Genomic DNA, 17740 nt, shown 5'->3' with positions numbered 1-17740 from the left:
ACAATCTCCTCCCTCCAGGCCCATGATCTCCTCCCGGCAGACCCACGATCTCCTCCCTCCAGACCCATGATCTCCTCCATCCAGACCCACGATCTCCTCCCTCCAGACCCACGATCTCCTCCCGTCAGACCCACAATCTCCTCCCTCCAGGCCCACGATCTCCTCCCACCAGGCCCACGATCTCCTCCCTCCAGACCCACGATCTCCTCCCTCCAGGCCCACGATCTCCTCCCGGCAGACCCACAATCTCCTCCCTCCAGACCCAGGATCTCGTGCCACCAGACCCACAATCTCCTCCCTCCAGACCCACGATCTCCTCCCTCCAGGCCCACGATCTCCTCCCTCCATGCCCACGATCTCCTCCCTCCAGACCCACGATCTCCTCCCTCCAGACCCACGATCTCCTCCCACCAGGCCCACGATCTCCTCCCACCAGGCCCACGATCTCCTCCCTCCAGGCCCACAATCTCCTCCCTCCAGGCCCATGATCTCCTCCCGGCAGACCCACGATCTCCTCCCTCCAGACCCATGATCTCCTCCATCCAGACCCACGATCTCCTCCCTCCAGACCCACGATCTCCTCCCGTCAGACCCACAATCTCCTCCCTCCAGGCCCACGATCTCCTCCCTCCAGGCCCACGATCTCCTCCCACCAGGCCCACGATCTCCTCCCACCAGGCCCACGATCTCCTCCCTCCAGACCCACGATCTCCTCCCTCCAGGCCCACGATCTCCTCCCGGCAGACCCACAATCTCCTCCCTCCAGACCCAGGATCTCGTGCCACCAGACCCACAATCTCCTCCCTCCAGACCCACGATCTCCTCCCTCCAGGCCCACGATCTCCTCCCTCCATGCCCACGATCTCCTCCCTCCAGACCCAGGATCTCGTGCCACCAGGCCCACGATTAAGATTTAAGATTAGCTTCCTTTGTTACGCGCACAGCAAAATGCCTCGCTTGCGTCAACAACCAACAAGGCGAGGATATTCCAAGGGCGTCCCACAAGTGTCAGTCACCATGCTTCCAGCGTCTCCATAGCGGGCCCACAACTTGCCACTTGTCTTTGGAACGTGGGAGCAGAGCCGAACAGCCAGAGGAAACACACACGGTCACGGGCAAAAAGTACACTCTTTACAGAGCCTGCTGGAAATTGAAACCCACCACTGGTGCTGTAGAGTGGAGATCGGACGGCTCAGAGAATGACTGAGTGCCAATACTAGCCCTTCAAATTGGCAAAAATGTCCCCAAATCGTTAAATGTTTTCCCCGCACTTATTTAAGTTTCCTTTTGAAATGTTCCACTGAATTTGAGATTACAATTTAAAATATCACCCAGAGGTGTGTTTTCAGACTAACTCTGTCTTTTCTGGGCAGTCTTTGTAGAGTAACTCATAGTTCACGTGTCCCAAAACATCTCACAGAGGGTACGAGAGAAAGCCGGACGCTAACCCAGCAGGATAACAAAGACAAAAACTTGCTTAAAGAAATAGGGCTGTGACGCTTCCTGGAGGTGGTAGGGATGGAGTCGGGGTTTGCGGAGGGAATCCTGGAGCTGATCTGGTCGTCCGCAGACGAGGTGGCTGAAATCTGACTGGGGTCTTGGCCCTTCATGTGACAGCCCGTAATACAAGATCGTGTCAATTACTGGCTGTACTGCTAGGTGGGGAGGTGAGGGTAGACTATGTGATGGGTGAATTTGCTACAAATGAGGAGATTCAAAGATTACTACCATTTGTGACGGGCACGTTGAAACACAAGGTGGGGTGCACCGTAGTCCGAGGACGCTGACGAGTTAGCAAAGCTTCAGCACTCCTAGCGCCCACAACTTACTAACCCTGTAGTTCCTTGGAACTGCAGCTCGGAAGAAACCTTTGCGCTCACATGAGAACGTACGAACTCTTCACAGACAGCGACGGGAACCGAACCGGGGTCACTGGGGCTGCCAAGCGCAACACGACGCAATCCTGCACTGCATCCAAACCCTGAACATCGGTTCCCTTTCACGTGCTAAATCTACCCTCCTCGCCATTAGTGTACTTGGTGCCCCAAAGCAAAGAGCCATCAGCTAGTTCTCACCATTTGTCTTGCCCGCCCCCAGGTCACTGTAAAATTCCTTGAGTATCAACCTCTCTCTCGTTATCAACACTCTTCGATTCAGCAGTTCCAAAGCAGGGGTGTCTTCCGTTACGCACACAACGGAAAGCTCCCGCTGCCAGTTCCAATAGGCTCCGTTATGTACATTGACCTCTTAGCAATAAAGCCTGATTAGGTTTCTAAAGTTGCTCGCCGGATCTGCACGTTCGTGTTCCGTGTTTAAATCACACACCAAGATCATCTGTACCCAGTATTTACCAGTTTTCAGCCTGCTGCTCCACAAGCAGGAGAACATCTCGTATTCCACTCGAATACCTCCTTGCCCCCGCTCATGGGTCACTTCACCGCCAAAAACTTCCAGAATGTGACAAGTTGATGTTTTAGGAAATAAATCTCAATATTTCCTATCAAAGGGTTTCAGAAATAAGGTACAGTTTATTTAGGAACACATGAAAAAGTACAGATTTATTTATACATTTGCTTACAGTAAACATTTACAATATATATAATTACAAATGCAATGATATGTCAGGCAAATCTCTTGTTTAAATATGTACAAATTAAAGTGACAAATATTTTAATTCTCTTTTGGAAGCTGCACACAGTCACTACGAACAATGTATTTTTTCATAATTAATAATATAAACCGGCTCACTTCACGTGTTTAGAACAGGTTACAAGGGCTGGTGCTGCATAAATCAGTGCTGACACCAGGGGGCGGCCAACACCAGAAAACTTTTAATACCAACGTACAGGTAAGTTGGGAACGGGAACAGCACGCTAACCGGAGTCCAGCGACCCCACTGGGAATTTAATAACAAATCATGGAACCCAGATCTTAATTGCAGTGTTGCTCTAAAAGCAGTAAGACATTGATCCTTTTTTTAAAATAATTCCGTTTCAGCTGATATTCATCTTGACTGAAACTTTGTAAACACATTGCAGTAAGTTCCACTATGTGTGTGTGTGTGGGGGGGGGGGGGGGGGGGGGGGGAGAGAGGACATTCACAATATTTAATTATGAGAATCTTTTATTGAAACGGTCATTTATCCTAATTGGGGATTTCATGGCAAAATCAACTGTATCTTTTTTAAAGTTCAACCGACCGACTGGATTTTGCAGTGCCGTTTGATTCTTGTAGAAAAACTATTTGTGCTACCTTAGTGAGTTGGTCAGAACACGGTGTTTCTTGTGGGTTTGCTTGCCTGGATTGTGTAAGTAGCTGCCGGTATGATGACTGGCTTTGATCTTTGATCAACCAAAGCGAGGGAAATGAACCCCAATTTCCCACACCCGACCCTGGGCGGTGGCGAATGTGTACGGGGTGCGCCGTTATGTCCATGAATCCCTGCAAACTGAACCAACAATCAGTCTGATGCTGGGCTACGCGAGGAAAACGTATTTGTGGGGAAAAATGGAACTGATTGCAGTAATTCGTTTGCAGGCGCGTTGGTTCTGAAAGGGTGGCACAAAATGGTGTTAGAGTGGTATGAGAGGGCATTTTTTAATATGTACATTGGGGAGCGAGAGACAACGTGCGATTTTGCCAGCGGCAACAGGTTACTCCAGTGAGTGGTGGGAGCCTCACGACGGACACGAGATGCTGAGGGAAGATAAATCTGCCAGGGAGCCAGAAGACCCACTGGGTTTCCAGCCTGTTCCTGTTGGACCGGGGGCGGGTAGAGTTACAGACCACCCTGAACTCTGTCCGGAGCATTGCTGGGCTTCCTGGCCAACTATTTAGTTTATATTTCCCGCTGCGACCTTCTCCGCCCCCCCCCCCAACCCCCCGATGTTAGCGGACTACACGGGATGCAGGGGGGAGAGGCTGAACTGTCCCCGGAACCTTCATTTACCAAAAAGTAAAGGGAGACGAGGACCCCCTTGATGCGTCGGGTCTGTTTTCATTGTCGGTGCTTTTTCGCTACCCGTCCGGATGCCAATGAGAATCCACCTTCTACTGAAGTTATTGTTTAGTTTTCGTTCACATGATCAGAGGCGGCTGGAGTCACAACACCATGGTGGGGATGCGGTGTGTCAGAGGGGCCGAGTGCGGCCCGGCCAGGGGCGGCGAGTGCGGCTGCAGGGAACCGGGGGAAGGTCGGTGCCTGGCGCTCTTCTGGTGAGCTCGGAGTCCGGCCAGCTGCGAGTAGGCGCTCTGGCATACCTGGCACTTGTAGGGCCGCTCGCCCGTGTGCAGGCGGACGTGGTTCCTCAGGGTGGAGGACTGGCTGAAACGGCGGTTGCAGAAGCGACAGATGAAGGGCTTGTCCAGGGTGTGGATGCGCATGTGGGAGCGGAGGTTGCTGCGGGAGTTGAAGCCTCGGTAGCAGATCACGCACCGCATCCGCCCCACGTTGCTCCCGCCGGAACCGTCCCCCGCACTCTGGTCGTCTGCAGAGAAAAGGGAGAAGAATGTGGTTAGTTGGACCCTCCCGTTGCTTTGCAGATATGCGCCCAGTTTTGGGGGTGGGTGGAGGACCAAAAGATTTAGGAGCAAAATTGGGCCATTCCATCATTACTGATTTATTACCCCATTCCCTGCTTTCTTCCTGTAATATCTGATGCCCTCTGTCCAATGACTTGGCATCCACAGATACACCACCCTCTGGTGAAAGTAATTCCATCCGAGAGTTAAAATCTTTGGGGAGATTTCAGCGCTGTCGAAACTCCAGTTGATCTTTACTGGAGTTTACAAATGTTCTAGTCTGGTGCAGATTAACGGTATATCTAGTGTTTCAATATAAAATGTTTGAACGTAGAGAGACACCCACTTGTTCCCCACATTCTCCCTCCCCCTCCCACTGAAAACTAACGTCCTCCCCAGCTCCGACCGAAGGTTTTTCTCCCCCACAGATGAACGTCAAGGTTGTAGATGGTGACATGTTACTTTGACAATAAACTCACTTTTAAACTTTGAAGATGTTGCCTGGCCTGCTGAATGTTTCCGGGGTTTTTTTTTGGTTAAAGGATTTCTATCTGAAACCCAGAACAAACATTCTTTTTTTTAAGCTCAAGGAATCGGTGTGGGAAGCGACACCCGGTACAGTGCAATGGATAATTGATGGGTGCCGTGAGATTGTGGTCACATCCATTGCCTTGCAAGCAGATGGTGCTGGGAAAGAGAAGCAACTTCCTTTGATTTTGGAATTTATTCTTAAACCCATCCTAGGACAACCTCTAACTTGCAGAGTCACTACTCCTCGCTCAGGGCCAGAGGTATTTAATAACAGCCCCCAACCCTGTGTCTGTTTCGCTTGAAGGCACCACCACCATCTCCCAGTCCCACACAAACTTGACCGGGACAGATCCACCAGGTCGAATCCCAGGAAATCCTCCCGACAGTGGCGTGAGATGTCCTTCAAGGAAACAGTTTACCTCTCAGAGACAGGATGGACAATAAACCTTTGATGCCCATATCTCAACGAAGAATTAGAGTTAACAATTCATCGGCAGGAATCCGTTGACGTTAAGAACCAGAACGCAGATACGTTGGCGCTTCGCTAACGAGCGGAACTCAGAAACACTGTAACACAATTCAGTCCGAAGACGATGTGCCGACCTTTTAACCTACTACAACATCAATCTAATCCTTCCCCGCCACCTAGCCCTCCATTTTTCCTGTATTCAGGGGTCTGTCGAAAAGTCTTTTAAATGTCCCTAACGTATCTGTCTCTACCACCTCCCTTGGCCGCACGTTTCACTCACCTACCGCTCTGTGTAAAAAAAAAACCCTATCTCTGACATCCCCTCAACATTTTCCTCCAAACACAAAGTTATGCCCCAGATCAGACTCCAAGCGCAGAATTGCAACCCTTAGCATCCCGGCTGAGATGCTGAGAGTTGTGTATCACGCTGCCTTTCCATAACGCAGAGCCACGCACCGGTCTCCGCATTGGCGTCGACGTTGCACCAACCGCAAGTGGGCCTTTCCCGCTCGCTGTTGCATTTCTTCCATGTGAAGATCCGCGGGGACGAGGAGACTTCACCTGAATCTACTCCGCCGCAATGGAGCAGTACAGCAGAGTTTAGGCCCTTCGGCCCATGATGTTGTGCCAATCCTTTAACCTACTCTAAGTCAATCTACCCCTTCCTTCTTACACAACCTTCTATTTTCCAATCATCCGTCTGCCCATCTAAGAGTGTCATAAATGCCCCCTAAACAGAGAAAGAAACCAGTTATATCCGCATTTCAGATTGGGTTAATTTATCAGTGCTGGCCGGTGTAATAATCCATGGCCAGCCGACCAAAGGTCGGTGATCGCCCTTTGGTCACCAGAGCACATTGATTGGGCAATTTGAGCCCCGAAGTGAGAGGCCATTGGCCAAACAGCTGGCCTATCGGACTGGCCAGCCTGAGAGTGCGAAAGAATGAGTCAACATCCGTACTTGAGCCAAACTGACCAATTGTGTAATAATCCCGTCATCCACATCTAACCTGAGTGAAGACGCTGTGATAACCAATAAAGCCGCACATGGACCCATTCCTACCAGAAGGTGACGGGCCATGTGTTAACGTCAAAGTACATCTGTTATCACACGTCACCATGCACTCTACCGCCAGACTCATTTCCTTGCAGGCATTCACAAGAAATACAAACTCTCCGTAAACGAAGACCGACAACCAACCAAAGTACAATATGAACGAGTTGTAGAGTCTTTGAGTGTGAGCGACTCTACCTACAGCAGCCCCCAGTATACAAGGACAATATTAGTCCACTGATCCCCAGCCGCACCCCCCAGACCTAGACTGAACCGTCCATCATACAACGTGTAAGGACCATGTGATAACCGATCGAGACAGGAGAGGCCGTTTCCCTCCAATGTTATAACACACTGGCCTACTTCGTGATGCCACGCTGCAATACTGAAACGGTATTTTCGTTTCTATAATGGGCGCTTGGTTTTAGGTAGAGTGGTTGTGATACAAAACGAGACTTGCCCTTTGATGTTGCGAAAGATTTTAAATGTGAATAAGGTTTTCGATGGCATAATTTCTAAGTGTTGGTTACTGAGTTAATCTACTAATTAGCCACTTTAAGGGTAACGAAATCCGAGGAGGATATTGGGCAGTATCGGTGCCCGCTGATCCGTAGCCAAGCCAGAGAGAATACCTCGATTTTATAAGTAAACTGTTCAATTGCGTTGGAGCAGGTGCTAAAACCAAAATTACAGGCGTATGCAATCAAGAAGGAGTTAATAAATATGTTCTAGATTTGGACAAGGTTGAAATTAATTGACAATTCCGTTCCCATCCCTGAAACGCGCTCCTCCCCAACCTCTTAACATGTGTCTCCGAACCTGCCGATTCGTGATAGGCAGGTAAAGCGAATGTGGAGAGGGTGTTTCCTTTAGTGGAGGGGGTGTCTCGTACCAGAGGAAGTATGAGACAGCCTCCGAGTAGAAGGAGGTTCTTTTAGAACAGAGATGAGGAGGAAGGCGGTGAATCTGTGGAACTCGCTGCCAGGCTGGTTCACGTGGTGTATTTAAAACGGAGGTCGATAGGTCCTTGATTAGTCAAGGCGTCAAAAGTCACGAGGAGAAGACAGGAGAACGGAATTGAAAGGTTAATAAATGATGGGATGGCGTAGTAGACTCGAGAGGCCGAATGGCCTGTTCCTATTGTCTTATGGTCTTATAACTCGTAACCAGAATTTTCATCACCCACCGTCTCTTCCCTGTTGACTGCTGAGCGCTGGTCTTTGATCTGGGACGCGTAATGAAGGTTAAGCTGCATCAGTGATGCCAATTGTTGTAGTACACTCTTAGGGCAATAAATCCATTAAATCATTAACATGGAGCTCACTCTCACCCAAAGGTAATGCTTTTAGATACATTCAATATTAAGTGGAGCCCTGTTCTTTTACAATCGCCCTCCACCATTAGCGAATCACCAGCCTCCATCTTATTCCACTAATATTTACAATAATGAAGGCGCCACAGTAGCGTAGCGGTTAGCTCGACGCTGTTGCGGCTCGGGGCATCCCGGCTCCCTCTTTAAGGAGTTTGTGCGTTCTCCCCGTGACCGCGTGGATGCCTCGGTTTCCTCCCACAGCCCAGTTAGTAGGTTAACTGGTTATTGTAAGTTGTGATTAGGCTAGTGTTAAATAAGTAGGTTGTTGAGCTAGGGATCCGGTTCTGCGATGTATAATCAACAAAATAATTACCATCTTTGTTCTTTTTCCTGTGTTCTTCCTCCATCCCTGGGACCCCTGGGATACCAAGGAACGTGTTCTGTGTGTTCCCGTACCACACCAGCAGCTCCTGGTCCGGAGGGATTGTCTCGAGGGAAATAGAAAAGGAGAAAAAAAGGCTTTGTTTTAATCTCAGTAGCTATTATGGTAATATGGTGTTTAAGGGCTGCTATACAAAATTATATTTTATGTATATCTGATCCACATCTGCAAACATTTAAACCCCCGGCGTAGGTACTATAAATGTCTCTCTTTTATATTCCATTTATTTGATGTTTATCAATCCGTGAGACACTGTAGGTCATTCTGCTGCCTTGGCTTTGATAGATTCGCGCGTAGTGCCGTACAAGATTTGGGTGCTGAATAACCCACGTGTCACCCGCGTTCTTCCGGGCTGGGTGAAGGTTCCTCCGCCCCACCCCAATCCGGGGGCGCTGAAGGCAGAATAAATTCAGACAAGAAGAAAAAAAAACTTAATCGCTCCAGAAAGTAGACTTTCGTTGCGTCATTCCGAAATAAACTGAAGGTCACGGCCGGAGATTTATAACCCATTCTCCCTCGAAGTGAAATGGTCAATGCTTAACATCGTCCCAAACCCGAGGGGGAGCTTCTTCACTCGGAGAGGGCGGTGCTAGTGTGGATCAAGCCGCCAGCCGGACTGGGGGGACGTGGGCTCGATTGCAACATTTAAGAGAAATTTGGATAAGTACATAGACGGGAGCGGCTATGGTCCAGGTGAGGGTCGATGAAACTCGGCAGAATAACAGCTCGGCAGGGACTAGATGGGCCGAGAGGCCTAGTTTTGTGCTGAAGCGCTCTATGACTCTATAATGTGTTTTAAAAGAACGCTTTTGAAACTAGACGAGTTACAATCCCTGAACAAAGGGAAGAGTTGCAAGAATACAATTAGAATCCCTTGTGACACACAGGTACACGCACATAATTCTGGGGGAACTCAGCAGGTCGGGCGGCATTTATAGAGTGGAATGAACAGCCGACGTGTCGGACGGAGACACTCCGTTTGGACACGAGTCTTGCTGAGTTCCTCCAGCATTTTGCATGCGTTACTAAGAATTTCCAGCTTCTGCAGAATTTCAAGTCCCTGCCTTTCTGAAACGTCGGCTGTTCTGCCGGAATTCAATAACTCAGCACAGACTTCATTTCATGGACTCCTGGCCACTCGGGTTCCTTAATTTAGCTTAACCAGTGACCTTACAACCCACGCGGGCAGCGGGCTGACCGTCGCCAGAGGTTACAGGCAATAAATTACCAGCAGAATAAATCTCGCCCCGGACAGAAAACACACGAGTAAGGGCGATTCTGGTGTAACAAGCGAGGTTCATGTAGCGAATTGTGATTTAGTGAATTAGTGATATCCTCAGGATCGATCTTGTGCGACAGATCTTTGATAGCAGGAAGGTGTTTGGCCGGGGATCCAAAAGGGATCCGAACCGTCCCGTACCGCACCGGGCGCTGCCACGGGGGTGTGGGATGGGGAGGGTCACAGATCTGGATCGAGCAGATCATCGGCGTGATGGTGCCGATGCGGGATGTGGTTACTCGTGATTTAAAGTTGCTATTTCACATCTGTGGGCATTAAACAGCCGATGCCGGTCTCTAATCTCCACTGGTTCAACCTGATCACAATATTCCCTTCGCAGTCCTCAGTCCCGACCTGCGACCCTGAGGTCAAACAGAAGGGCATCGGGAACCCGAAATGACCCCTGCGCCCCCCCCCACCCCCGGCGCGGCCGCGACAGGGGCTTGGAAACTGAATTCCGTTCCCGTACAGACCAGACCGGTCCACGCAAGACCGGGCTGCGATAATCCCCCGACACCAACCGACCCAGATAGGACCTTCCTCACCTCGGTGGCTTTGTAGAAGATGTTGTTTCCGATCTGAACCACTTCCAGATTCTGTTCTTGCTCGTTCCTGGCGCATTTGATGTAGGTCATCCAGCTGCGGTGATCCTCCTGACTCGCGTCTATGAAGTATCGCACCGTGCCGTCGTCATTGAAAACCTGGGCCAGGGAAGGTGAAGGAGAGATTAACACTGCCGAAAACGCACTGATAGTTGAGGCAGCAATCCGGACTTTGCACCGGGAAGTTTCGAGCTGCAAGCTCTGCCTCGCTCACGGCCTACTTACAGACAAGACGTGGTCTAACCAGCGGGATTATCAGCGCGGGCCCTGCTGCCTTCTGAGGAGCACGCCCCCCGAAACCGTTTGCCTTCGGGCCTGTTCTATGCTGATACTGAAGGCGGAGATTCGCCGAGTGTTCAGGGTGCGGGGCGACCCGCTCCGGGATCTGCTGCTGGTGCCCAACAGATTTTTCCCACCTCCCACCAGACCAGCCCCACACCCACTCCAGCGTCCGCAAGCTACCCACACCCTTCTCCCAAGGACCTAACCCCACACGAACCGCCGTTGCCCCTCTAACAAGGTGAGACAGTCTAGAATCTAGACTCTGGGTCAACTGGCCAGTTTCCAAAGGAAGCTGCCAGCGAAGAAAGCCAAACGATCTCACGCCAACAACGAAACTATTCGGCCCCTCTTGTCAGTGGTATGTTCTAAATGAGCTTTCCGGTTGCATTTCACACCAAAGCTCTGCGAGTCGCTCTGTCACGGATCCATGAAGATGTCACTGGGAACTCACCCCCCGCCTAAAGGTGCATTGAAGTTTCTACCAGGGGCAGCTGGCACACTGAGACATCCTGGAATGTAGATCTGTGGCCTAGAAGGGAGTCACCTGAGGCCAGAAAATGTGAGGGAGAGAGAGCTGGCATGTAAAAAAGGAATTTCACCGCGCAACTTAAAAAAAAAACCAAAGTAATAAAAATTCGTAAAAGAATTGCAAGATTAGGCAACTTGTATCATGTGTAGATCTAGTTTCCATAAGATTGGTATTTAAAACAATAAAACAGAAATAAAAAATGTCAAGACAAATTGAAAGCAAGATTATGCTTAAACAGTCGGGAGCACGAGAAGGGCAAAGCGCAAAGGGAGGATCGACAGCGAGAGAGAGATGGGAGTGAATGGAAGAAGAGAATGACGCAGATAAGGAATGAAAGATAAAGAGCTGTTTGAGGAATTAAATGGTGATATGATAGGCCAAGCGAAAGGAGCAGTAAGCGATCAGGTGAGAGATTCGGAGTCCCTTCCACCAGGTGAACGGGTCTGTGTCCCTCCCAACAGGTAAGCGAGTCTGTGTCACTCCGACCAGGTGAGATATTCGGAGTCCCTCCCTCCCATCAGGTGAGGACTTCCGTGTCAGTCCGACCAGGTGAGCGAGTCAGCGTCACTCCGACCAGGTGAGCGAGTCAGTGTCACTCCGACCAGGTGAGCGAGTCAGTGTCACTCCGACCAGGTGAGCGAGTCAGTGTCACTCCGACCAGGTGAGCGAGTCAGTGTCACACCGACCAGGTGAGCGAGTCAGCGTCACTCCGACCAGGTGAGCGAGTCAGTGTCACTCCGACCAGGTGAGCGAAGTCAGTGTCACTCCGACCAGGTGAGCGAGTCAGTGTCACTCCGACCAGGTGAGCGAGTCAGTGTCACTCCGACCAGGTGAGCGAGTCAGTGTCACTCCGACCAGGTGAGCGAGTCAGTGTCACACCGACCAGGTGAGCGAGTCAGTGTCACTCCGACCAGGTGAGCGAAGTCAGCGTCACTCCGACCAGGTGAGCGAGTCAGCGTCACTCCGACCAGGTGAGCGAGTCAGTGTCACTCCGACCAGGTGAGCGAAGTCAGTGTCACTCCGACCAGGTGAGCGAGTCAGCGTCACTCCGACCAGGTGAGCGAGTCAGCGTCACTCCGACCAGGTGAGCGAAGTCAGTGTCACTCCGACCAGGTGAGCGAGTCAGCGTCACTCCGACCAGGTGAGCGAGTCAGCGTCACTCCGACCAGGTGAGCGAGTCAGCGTCACTCCGACCAGGTGAGCGAAGTCAGTGTCACTCCGACCAGGTGAGATATTCGGAGTCCCTCCCTCCCATCAGGTGAGGACTTCCGTGTCATTCCGACCAGGTGAGCGAGTCAGTGTCACACCGACCAGGTGAGCGAGTCAGTGTCACTCCGACCAGGTGAGATATTCGGAGTCCCTCCCTCCCATCAGGTGAGGACTTCCGTGTCATTCCGACCAGGTGAGCGAGTCAGCGTCGCTCCGACCAGGTGAGCGAGTCAGTGTCACTCCGACCAGGTGAGCGAGTCAGTGTCGCTCCGACCAGGTGAGCGAGTCAGCGTCGCTCCGACCAGGTGAGCGAGTCAGCGTCGCTCCGACCAGGTGAGCGAGTCAGTGTCGCTCCGACCAGGTGAGCGAGTCAGTGTCGCTCCGACCAGGTGAGCGAGTCAGTGTCGCTCCGACCAGGTGAGCGAGTCAGTGTCGCTCCGACCAGGTGAGCGAGTCAGCGTCACTCCGACCAGGTGAGCGAAGTCAGTGTCACTCCGACCAGGTGAGCGAGTCAGCGTCACTCCGACCAGGTGAGCGAGTCAGCGTCACTCCGACCAGGTGAGCGAGTCAGTGTCACACCGACCAGGTGAGCGAGTCAGCGTCACTCCGACCAGGTGAGCGAGTCAATGTCACTCCGACCAGGTGAGCGAGTCAGTGTCGCTCCGACCAGGTGAGCGAGTCAGTGTCAGTCCGACCAGGTGAGCGAGTCAGTGTCGCTCCGACCAGGTGAGCGAGTCAGTGTCGCTCCGACCAGGTGAGCGAGTCAGTGTCGCTCCGACCAGGTGAGCGAGTCAGTGTCGCTCCGACCAGGTGAGCGAGTCAGTGTCGCTCCGACCAGGTGAGCGAGTCAGTGTCGCTCCGACCAGGTGAGAGAGTCAGTGTCACTCCGACCAGGTGAGCGAGTCAGTGTCAGTCCGACCAGGTGAGCGAGTCAGTGTCACTCCGACCAGGTGAGCGAGTCAGTGTCGCTCCGACCAGGTGAGCGAGTCAGTCCGACCAGGTGAGCGAGTCAGTGTCACTCCGACCAGGTGAGCGAGTCAGTGTCGCTCCGACCAGGTGAGCGAGTCAGCGTCACTCCGACCAGGTGAGCGAGTCACTCCGACCAGGTGAGCGAAGTCAGTGTCGCTCCGACCAGGTGAGCGAGTCAGCGTCACTCCGACCAGGTGAGCGAGTCAGTGTCAGTCCGACCAGGTGAGCGAGTCAGTGTCGCTCCGACCAGGTGAGCGAGTCAGCGTCACTCCGACCAGGTGAGCGAGTCAGTGTCACTCCGACCAGGTGAGCGAGTCAGTGTCAGTCCGACCAGGTGAGCGAGTCAGTGTCGCTCCGACCAGGTGAGCGAGTCAGCGTCACTCCGACCAGGTGAGCGAGTCACTCCGACCAGGTGAGCGAGTCAGCGTCACTCCGACCAGGTGAGCGAGTCAACGTCACTCCGACCAGGTGAGCGAGTCAGTGTCAGTCCGACCAGGTGAGCGAGTCAGTGTCGCTCCGACCAGGTGAGCGAGTCAGTGTCGCTCCGACCAGGTGAGCGAGTCAGCGTCACTCCGACCAGGTGAGCGAGTCAGTGTCGCTCCGACCAGGTGAGCGAGTCAGCGTCACTCCGACCAGGTGAGCGAGTCAGCGTCACTCCGACCAGGTGAGCGAGTCAGTCCGACCAGGTGAGCGAGTCAGTGTCACTCCGACCAGGTGAGCGAGTCAGTGTCACTCCGACCAGGTGAGCGAGTCACTCCGACCAGGTGAGCGAGTCACTCCGACCAGGTGAGCGAGTCACTCCGACCAGGTGAGCGAGTCAGCGTCACTCCGACCAGGTGAGCGAGTCAGTGTCACTCCGACCAGGTGAGCGAGTCAGCGTCACTCCGACCAGGTGAGCGAGTCAGCGTCACTCCGACCAGGTGAGCGAGTCAGTCCGACCAGGTGAGCGGGTGAAAGCTTACCTCCCACATCAGGTTGTTGTTCTTGAAGAGATCCACGTGTTCCGGGGAGATCATTCTGCCGGTGAACGGTCCCATTTCGGTACCGGGTTTAATCCAAGTCTTGGAGAAGATGCCGAGCCCCTCCCCGGGGATCGAGCTCTGAGCAATGATCACTTCAGACGGAAGCACCAGGCTCGACAGCTTCTGAACCTCTGAACCGGGGAGAGAGGGGTGAGGGTTAGAGTTCAGGAACAGTGAGCACAATTCTCTCTTAACAGCACAGTCCGGCAGAGAGCGATCGAAATTGGATAAATAATCATGACTGGCTGAACCGGGATTGTTCAATTATAGATTATAAATGCTGAAATTAAAATGAGCGAAAACACTTGTATGACATTGACTTTGAAAATTTAAATAAATATAGAGATATGGAAAATTGATTTAATGTTTAGATTAGAAATTCAAATTCTGTGACTTTTCTCGAAGTTCGCAAGTTCCTTTTAAACACTGGGCCGAACTCTTGACTGGTGTAGAGCCGGGTTAAAGGTTCCGAGTTCAGCGATCTGAGGTCAGGGAGGCGCGGGACGGCGGCCGGGGCTATCCGTGCTCCAGTCGGTATACGTGGAGGCCTGGGAGGAAACACATTCCTTCTCAGCAGCGGCTCCGTCAACAGGACCGGTTTCTCAGCTCTCAGGTCAAATTTCGGAGGAGTTGTAACAGGAGCCATCCTTAATCAACCCCTACCCCACCCACCCTCACACACTAATCCCCACGGAATGTGGCCCGACATCACGGACAGGTGGGTAAATCGGCCATTGCTCTGAACGAGAGAGCGAGGGGAGAGGGGTCTGGAGCGGGCGACCGTCCGTGAACCTGGCTGGCTCGTCGCCCATCGCCCCTTCACCCCCGGGTTCAAGACAAGCCTTTCCACCCCGACTCCTCACTCCGGCACTCGATGACTAACGGGACTCAGTACTAAACTTGAATCGAATTTCCTTTCAAAATAACTGCACCTCTGCTCAGTTCTGCTGGGGCTAGCGAGAAGAATCGGGTCTCCCTTGCCCAGAGCTAGTACAGACATGATGGGCCGACCGACTTTGCTGCGTCCTTTCCCTCTGATTTCTATGATATTTTAACCATTTCCCACCCACTGAATTTAGATTTAGATTTCCTCTATTTCAGACTTTTTTAAAAATCTATTTTATTTTCGACCGAACTGTTAAAGTGCAAACTTTCAAAGGTCGCCTCGATGTCTTACACAGCGTGTGGTGTTCATCATTTGAAATCAATTCCGCGTTGATTCGTTTTTATTATAGGGATCCGTCCAAGCGCAATTTGAAATTTGCTGTGAGGAAAATTATCGAAATATACAGTTTTGCAAAATGAGTAATGGCTAAAATGTAATTATTGTAAATCATGCCATCAAAGTTCTCGAAATACAAGCCAAGGACGGTGCCCGTTGATGTAATGTCGGTCCGGGTAGTCTGGCGCAGGTTTTTATTTCACTCACCTCCAGTGAAGGACTGTGCCAACGCCTCAGCGGTGAAGGCGGTTTTCTGCCCGGAACTGCTCTTCTCTTCGAAAAGTTGCTCTCCCAGGACGTTCCTCCAGCGGCCGTACAAGAAGCTGTGAAGGATGTCCGAAGTGATGATCTCCGCCAGCGAGAAACCGTGGGGCTTGAACCCAGCTTTGAGAGTCAGCGCTTCCGACGGCAGGACAGAACCCATGGCCCGGGTAAGACGCGGTCCCCAGTGGCGGTGGGACGCTGCAGAAGTGGGAAGGAGACAGGGGAGGAGAGATGCTGTGGAGGGGAACCCGAGGGAAGAATATCACCAGCTAGTCGCCCCCCCAAAAAATCTCAGCCCTCTTTATAGCCGCCTGAATGACTTCCTAATTGGTTATTAATGACCTTCTGACGTCTCAGGAGAGACAGCTCACAGGATGGACCCTGTGCGGAGAGGGAGGGGAGCGGGCGCCTTGGACCCGTCCCATTGGCTTTACTCTGTGCACCTGTTGACGACAGCCTTCAGCCCCAGCACCTCGCCAACCTTTTTAAACTCACGCACGGCACCCCCTCCACGCCCCCCGAGGCTTCACCCTCTCTCTGAAGGCTCCCTGAAGTTGGGATAACGCCGACCGCACCAACCACGTGCCTTTCCCAACCTGAGCCAATTTAGACTTCAATATAAGCGGCTGTCTCTCAGCGAGCCCGCGCCCAACCATTTCCAAAACTATAAGCACGAGTTCGCAATAAGGTTAAACCTTCTTCGCCTTGAGACCTGTAACCTCCCGTTTTTAAAAAATATATATTATTATCCTGCGAACAGAATAACCCTGTCTGAAATAGAGAATCTGAAATGAAAGTTGGGGAGATGGCCGAACCCGCGCCCATTACCAGAGAGGAAAAAGTTTGAAATTTAATATTCATTGCCACTAATCAGGCCGGGCGGCACATTGTCAGGAGGTCCACAATATTTGTCGGATTTTCAATAGTCCGCTCCCTTTCTCATCTTTGTAAATACATTTTAAATGTTAGACAGGGGCGATTACAATGATTGATTGGGAACACAGAAGGCAGTCTGGTCCCCAGCGTCCCGCTGAGAGAACATCTTTATTCTCCCCTTACTCTCGCTGCTTCCTCATTCACGGTGATCAGAAATAATGTCAGAACGGATAAAAGTGGGGCAGATCGATTTTCACGCGCATTCTGGATGAGAGTTTTTTTTAAATAAGGGCGATCTTTGACACATCTCCTTTCTTATCCCCCTTCCATCGGCATAAAATAACGTCTCGAACTAAAGGACCCGCTCAAACCTGAGCACGGGGGAGAAAAAGCGGGGGGAATGATTATAAATACCTATAAATCTGCAAGGATACCAGGGTAAATAAATTCGCGGATGACTGACAGAGGAGAGCAGAGATTAGCGATAAAAACAGCTGCCTCTTTGCTCTTTAAAATGCACTCTCCTTTAGAAGGACTCCACCGGGGTGTACACACGCTGGGACGAGTTAGATTTATCCCGGCGTGTTTATTGCGTCCAGTGGAGGTAGGAGGGGGAACAAAATGATAAAGAAAGGCCTCGTCGTTGTGAGCAGCCCATCGGGACCGGAGAAATCACCCTGAACGGAGTGCGCAGTTAATCTTGGATTTTAATGTCAAGTCGATTGTAAACCCCTCTCCGCTCGCTGCTGGAGGCAGTCACTTGTACAAAATCACAAACGCAATCGTTTCGTTTTGAAGTTTACAAAGCAGACGTTCTCCGGTACAACTGGGGCCCGACTTTCCTCCCTTCGAACCCTCTGAGCTGAACGCACGTTTGGAAATTCCTGCCTGTCACAATTTACAGTTGGTTTGATGTTACCCACAGCTTGCAACAAACGTGGCAGCTCATTAAAGATAATATCTCGCTCTATTATCAAATGCTATTATTAAGTCTCTAACGTGAGAATAAATAAACCACAATTTAAATACCAACAAAATATTTAAAACCGAGGGTGTTAGAAACTAACGGTTATGCAATTAATTGTTTAATTTTACATTTAAACGAATACAATATTATAAACCACTTAAACGGAATCGATATCCTTTATATGTATCA

At 51.4% G+C, this 17740-nt stretch overlaps 1 protein-coding gene across 1 annotated transcript; it reads right to left on the bottom strand.

Annotated features, from left to right (window-relative positions):
• Positions 1-3088: 3088 nt before the first annotated feature.
• prdm12b (PR domain containing 12b) lies at positions 3089-15868 on the bottom strand. Its single transcript, XM_059943762.1, has 5 exons — positions 15652-15868; positions 14163-14353; positions 10155-10310; positions 8262-8376; positions 3089-4488 (listed from the first exon to the last, which is right to left on the bottom strand). The coding sequence occupies exons 1-5, from the start codon at positions 15866-15868 to the stop codon at positions 4103-4105; spliced, it is 1065 nt and encodes a 354-aa protein (XP_059799745.1). The 3' UTR covers positions 3089-4102.
• Between the last annotated feature and the right edge of the window lie 1872 nt (positions 15869-17740).

The sequence above is a fragment of the Hypanus sabinus genome, chromosome 18, assembly GCF_030144855.1.
Source record: "Hypanus sabinus isolate sHypSab1 chromosome 18, sHypSab1.hap1, whole genome shotgun sequence".
Taxonomy (NCBI): Eukaryota; Metazoa; Chordata; class Chondrichthyes; order Myliobatiformes; family Dasyatidae; genus Hypanus; species Hypanus sabinus.
The sequence above is the reverse complement of the archived record's forward strand: the minus strand, read 5'-3'. Positions and strand labels throughout refer to the sequence as shown.

What these genes read in the sequence shown, in the direction of transcription:
- prdm12b (XM_059943762.1), bottom strand. Translation starts at nt 15,868, where the DNA reads ATGGGTTCTGTCCTGCCGTCGGAAGCGCTGACTCTCAAAGCTGGGTTC. An exon ending in GGCACAGTCCTTCACTGGAG is followed by an intron (nt 14,354 to 15,651) that starts GTGAGTGAAATA and finishes TCCCCGGTTCAG; the next exon opens with AGGTTCAGAAGCTGTCGAGC. An exon ending in TCTTCTACAAAGCCACCGAG is followed by an intron (nt 8,377 to 10,154) that starts GTGAGGAAGGTC and finishes ATTTCCCTCGAG; the next exon opens with ACAATCCCTCCGGACCAGGA.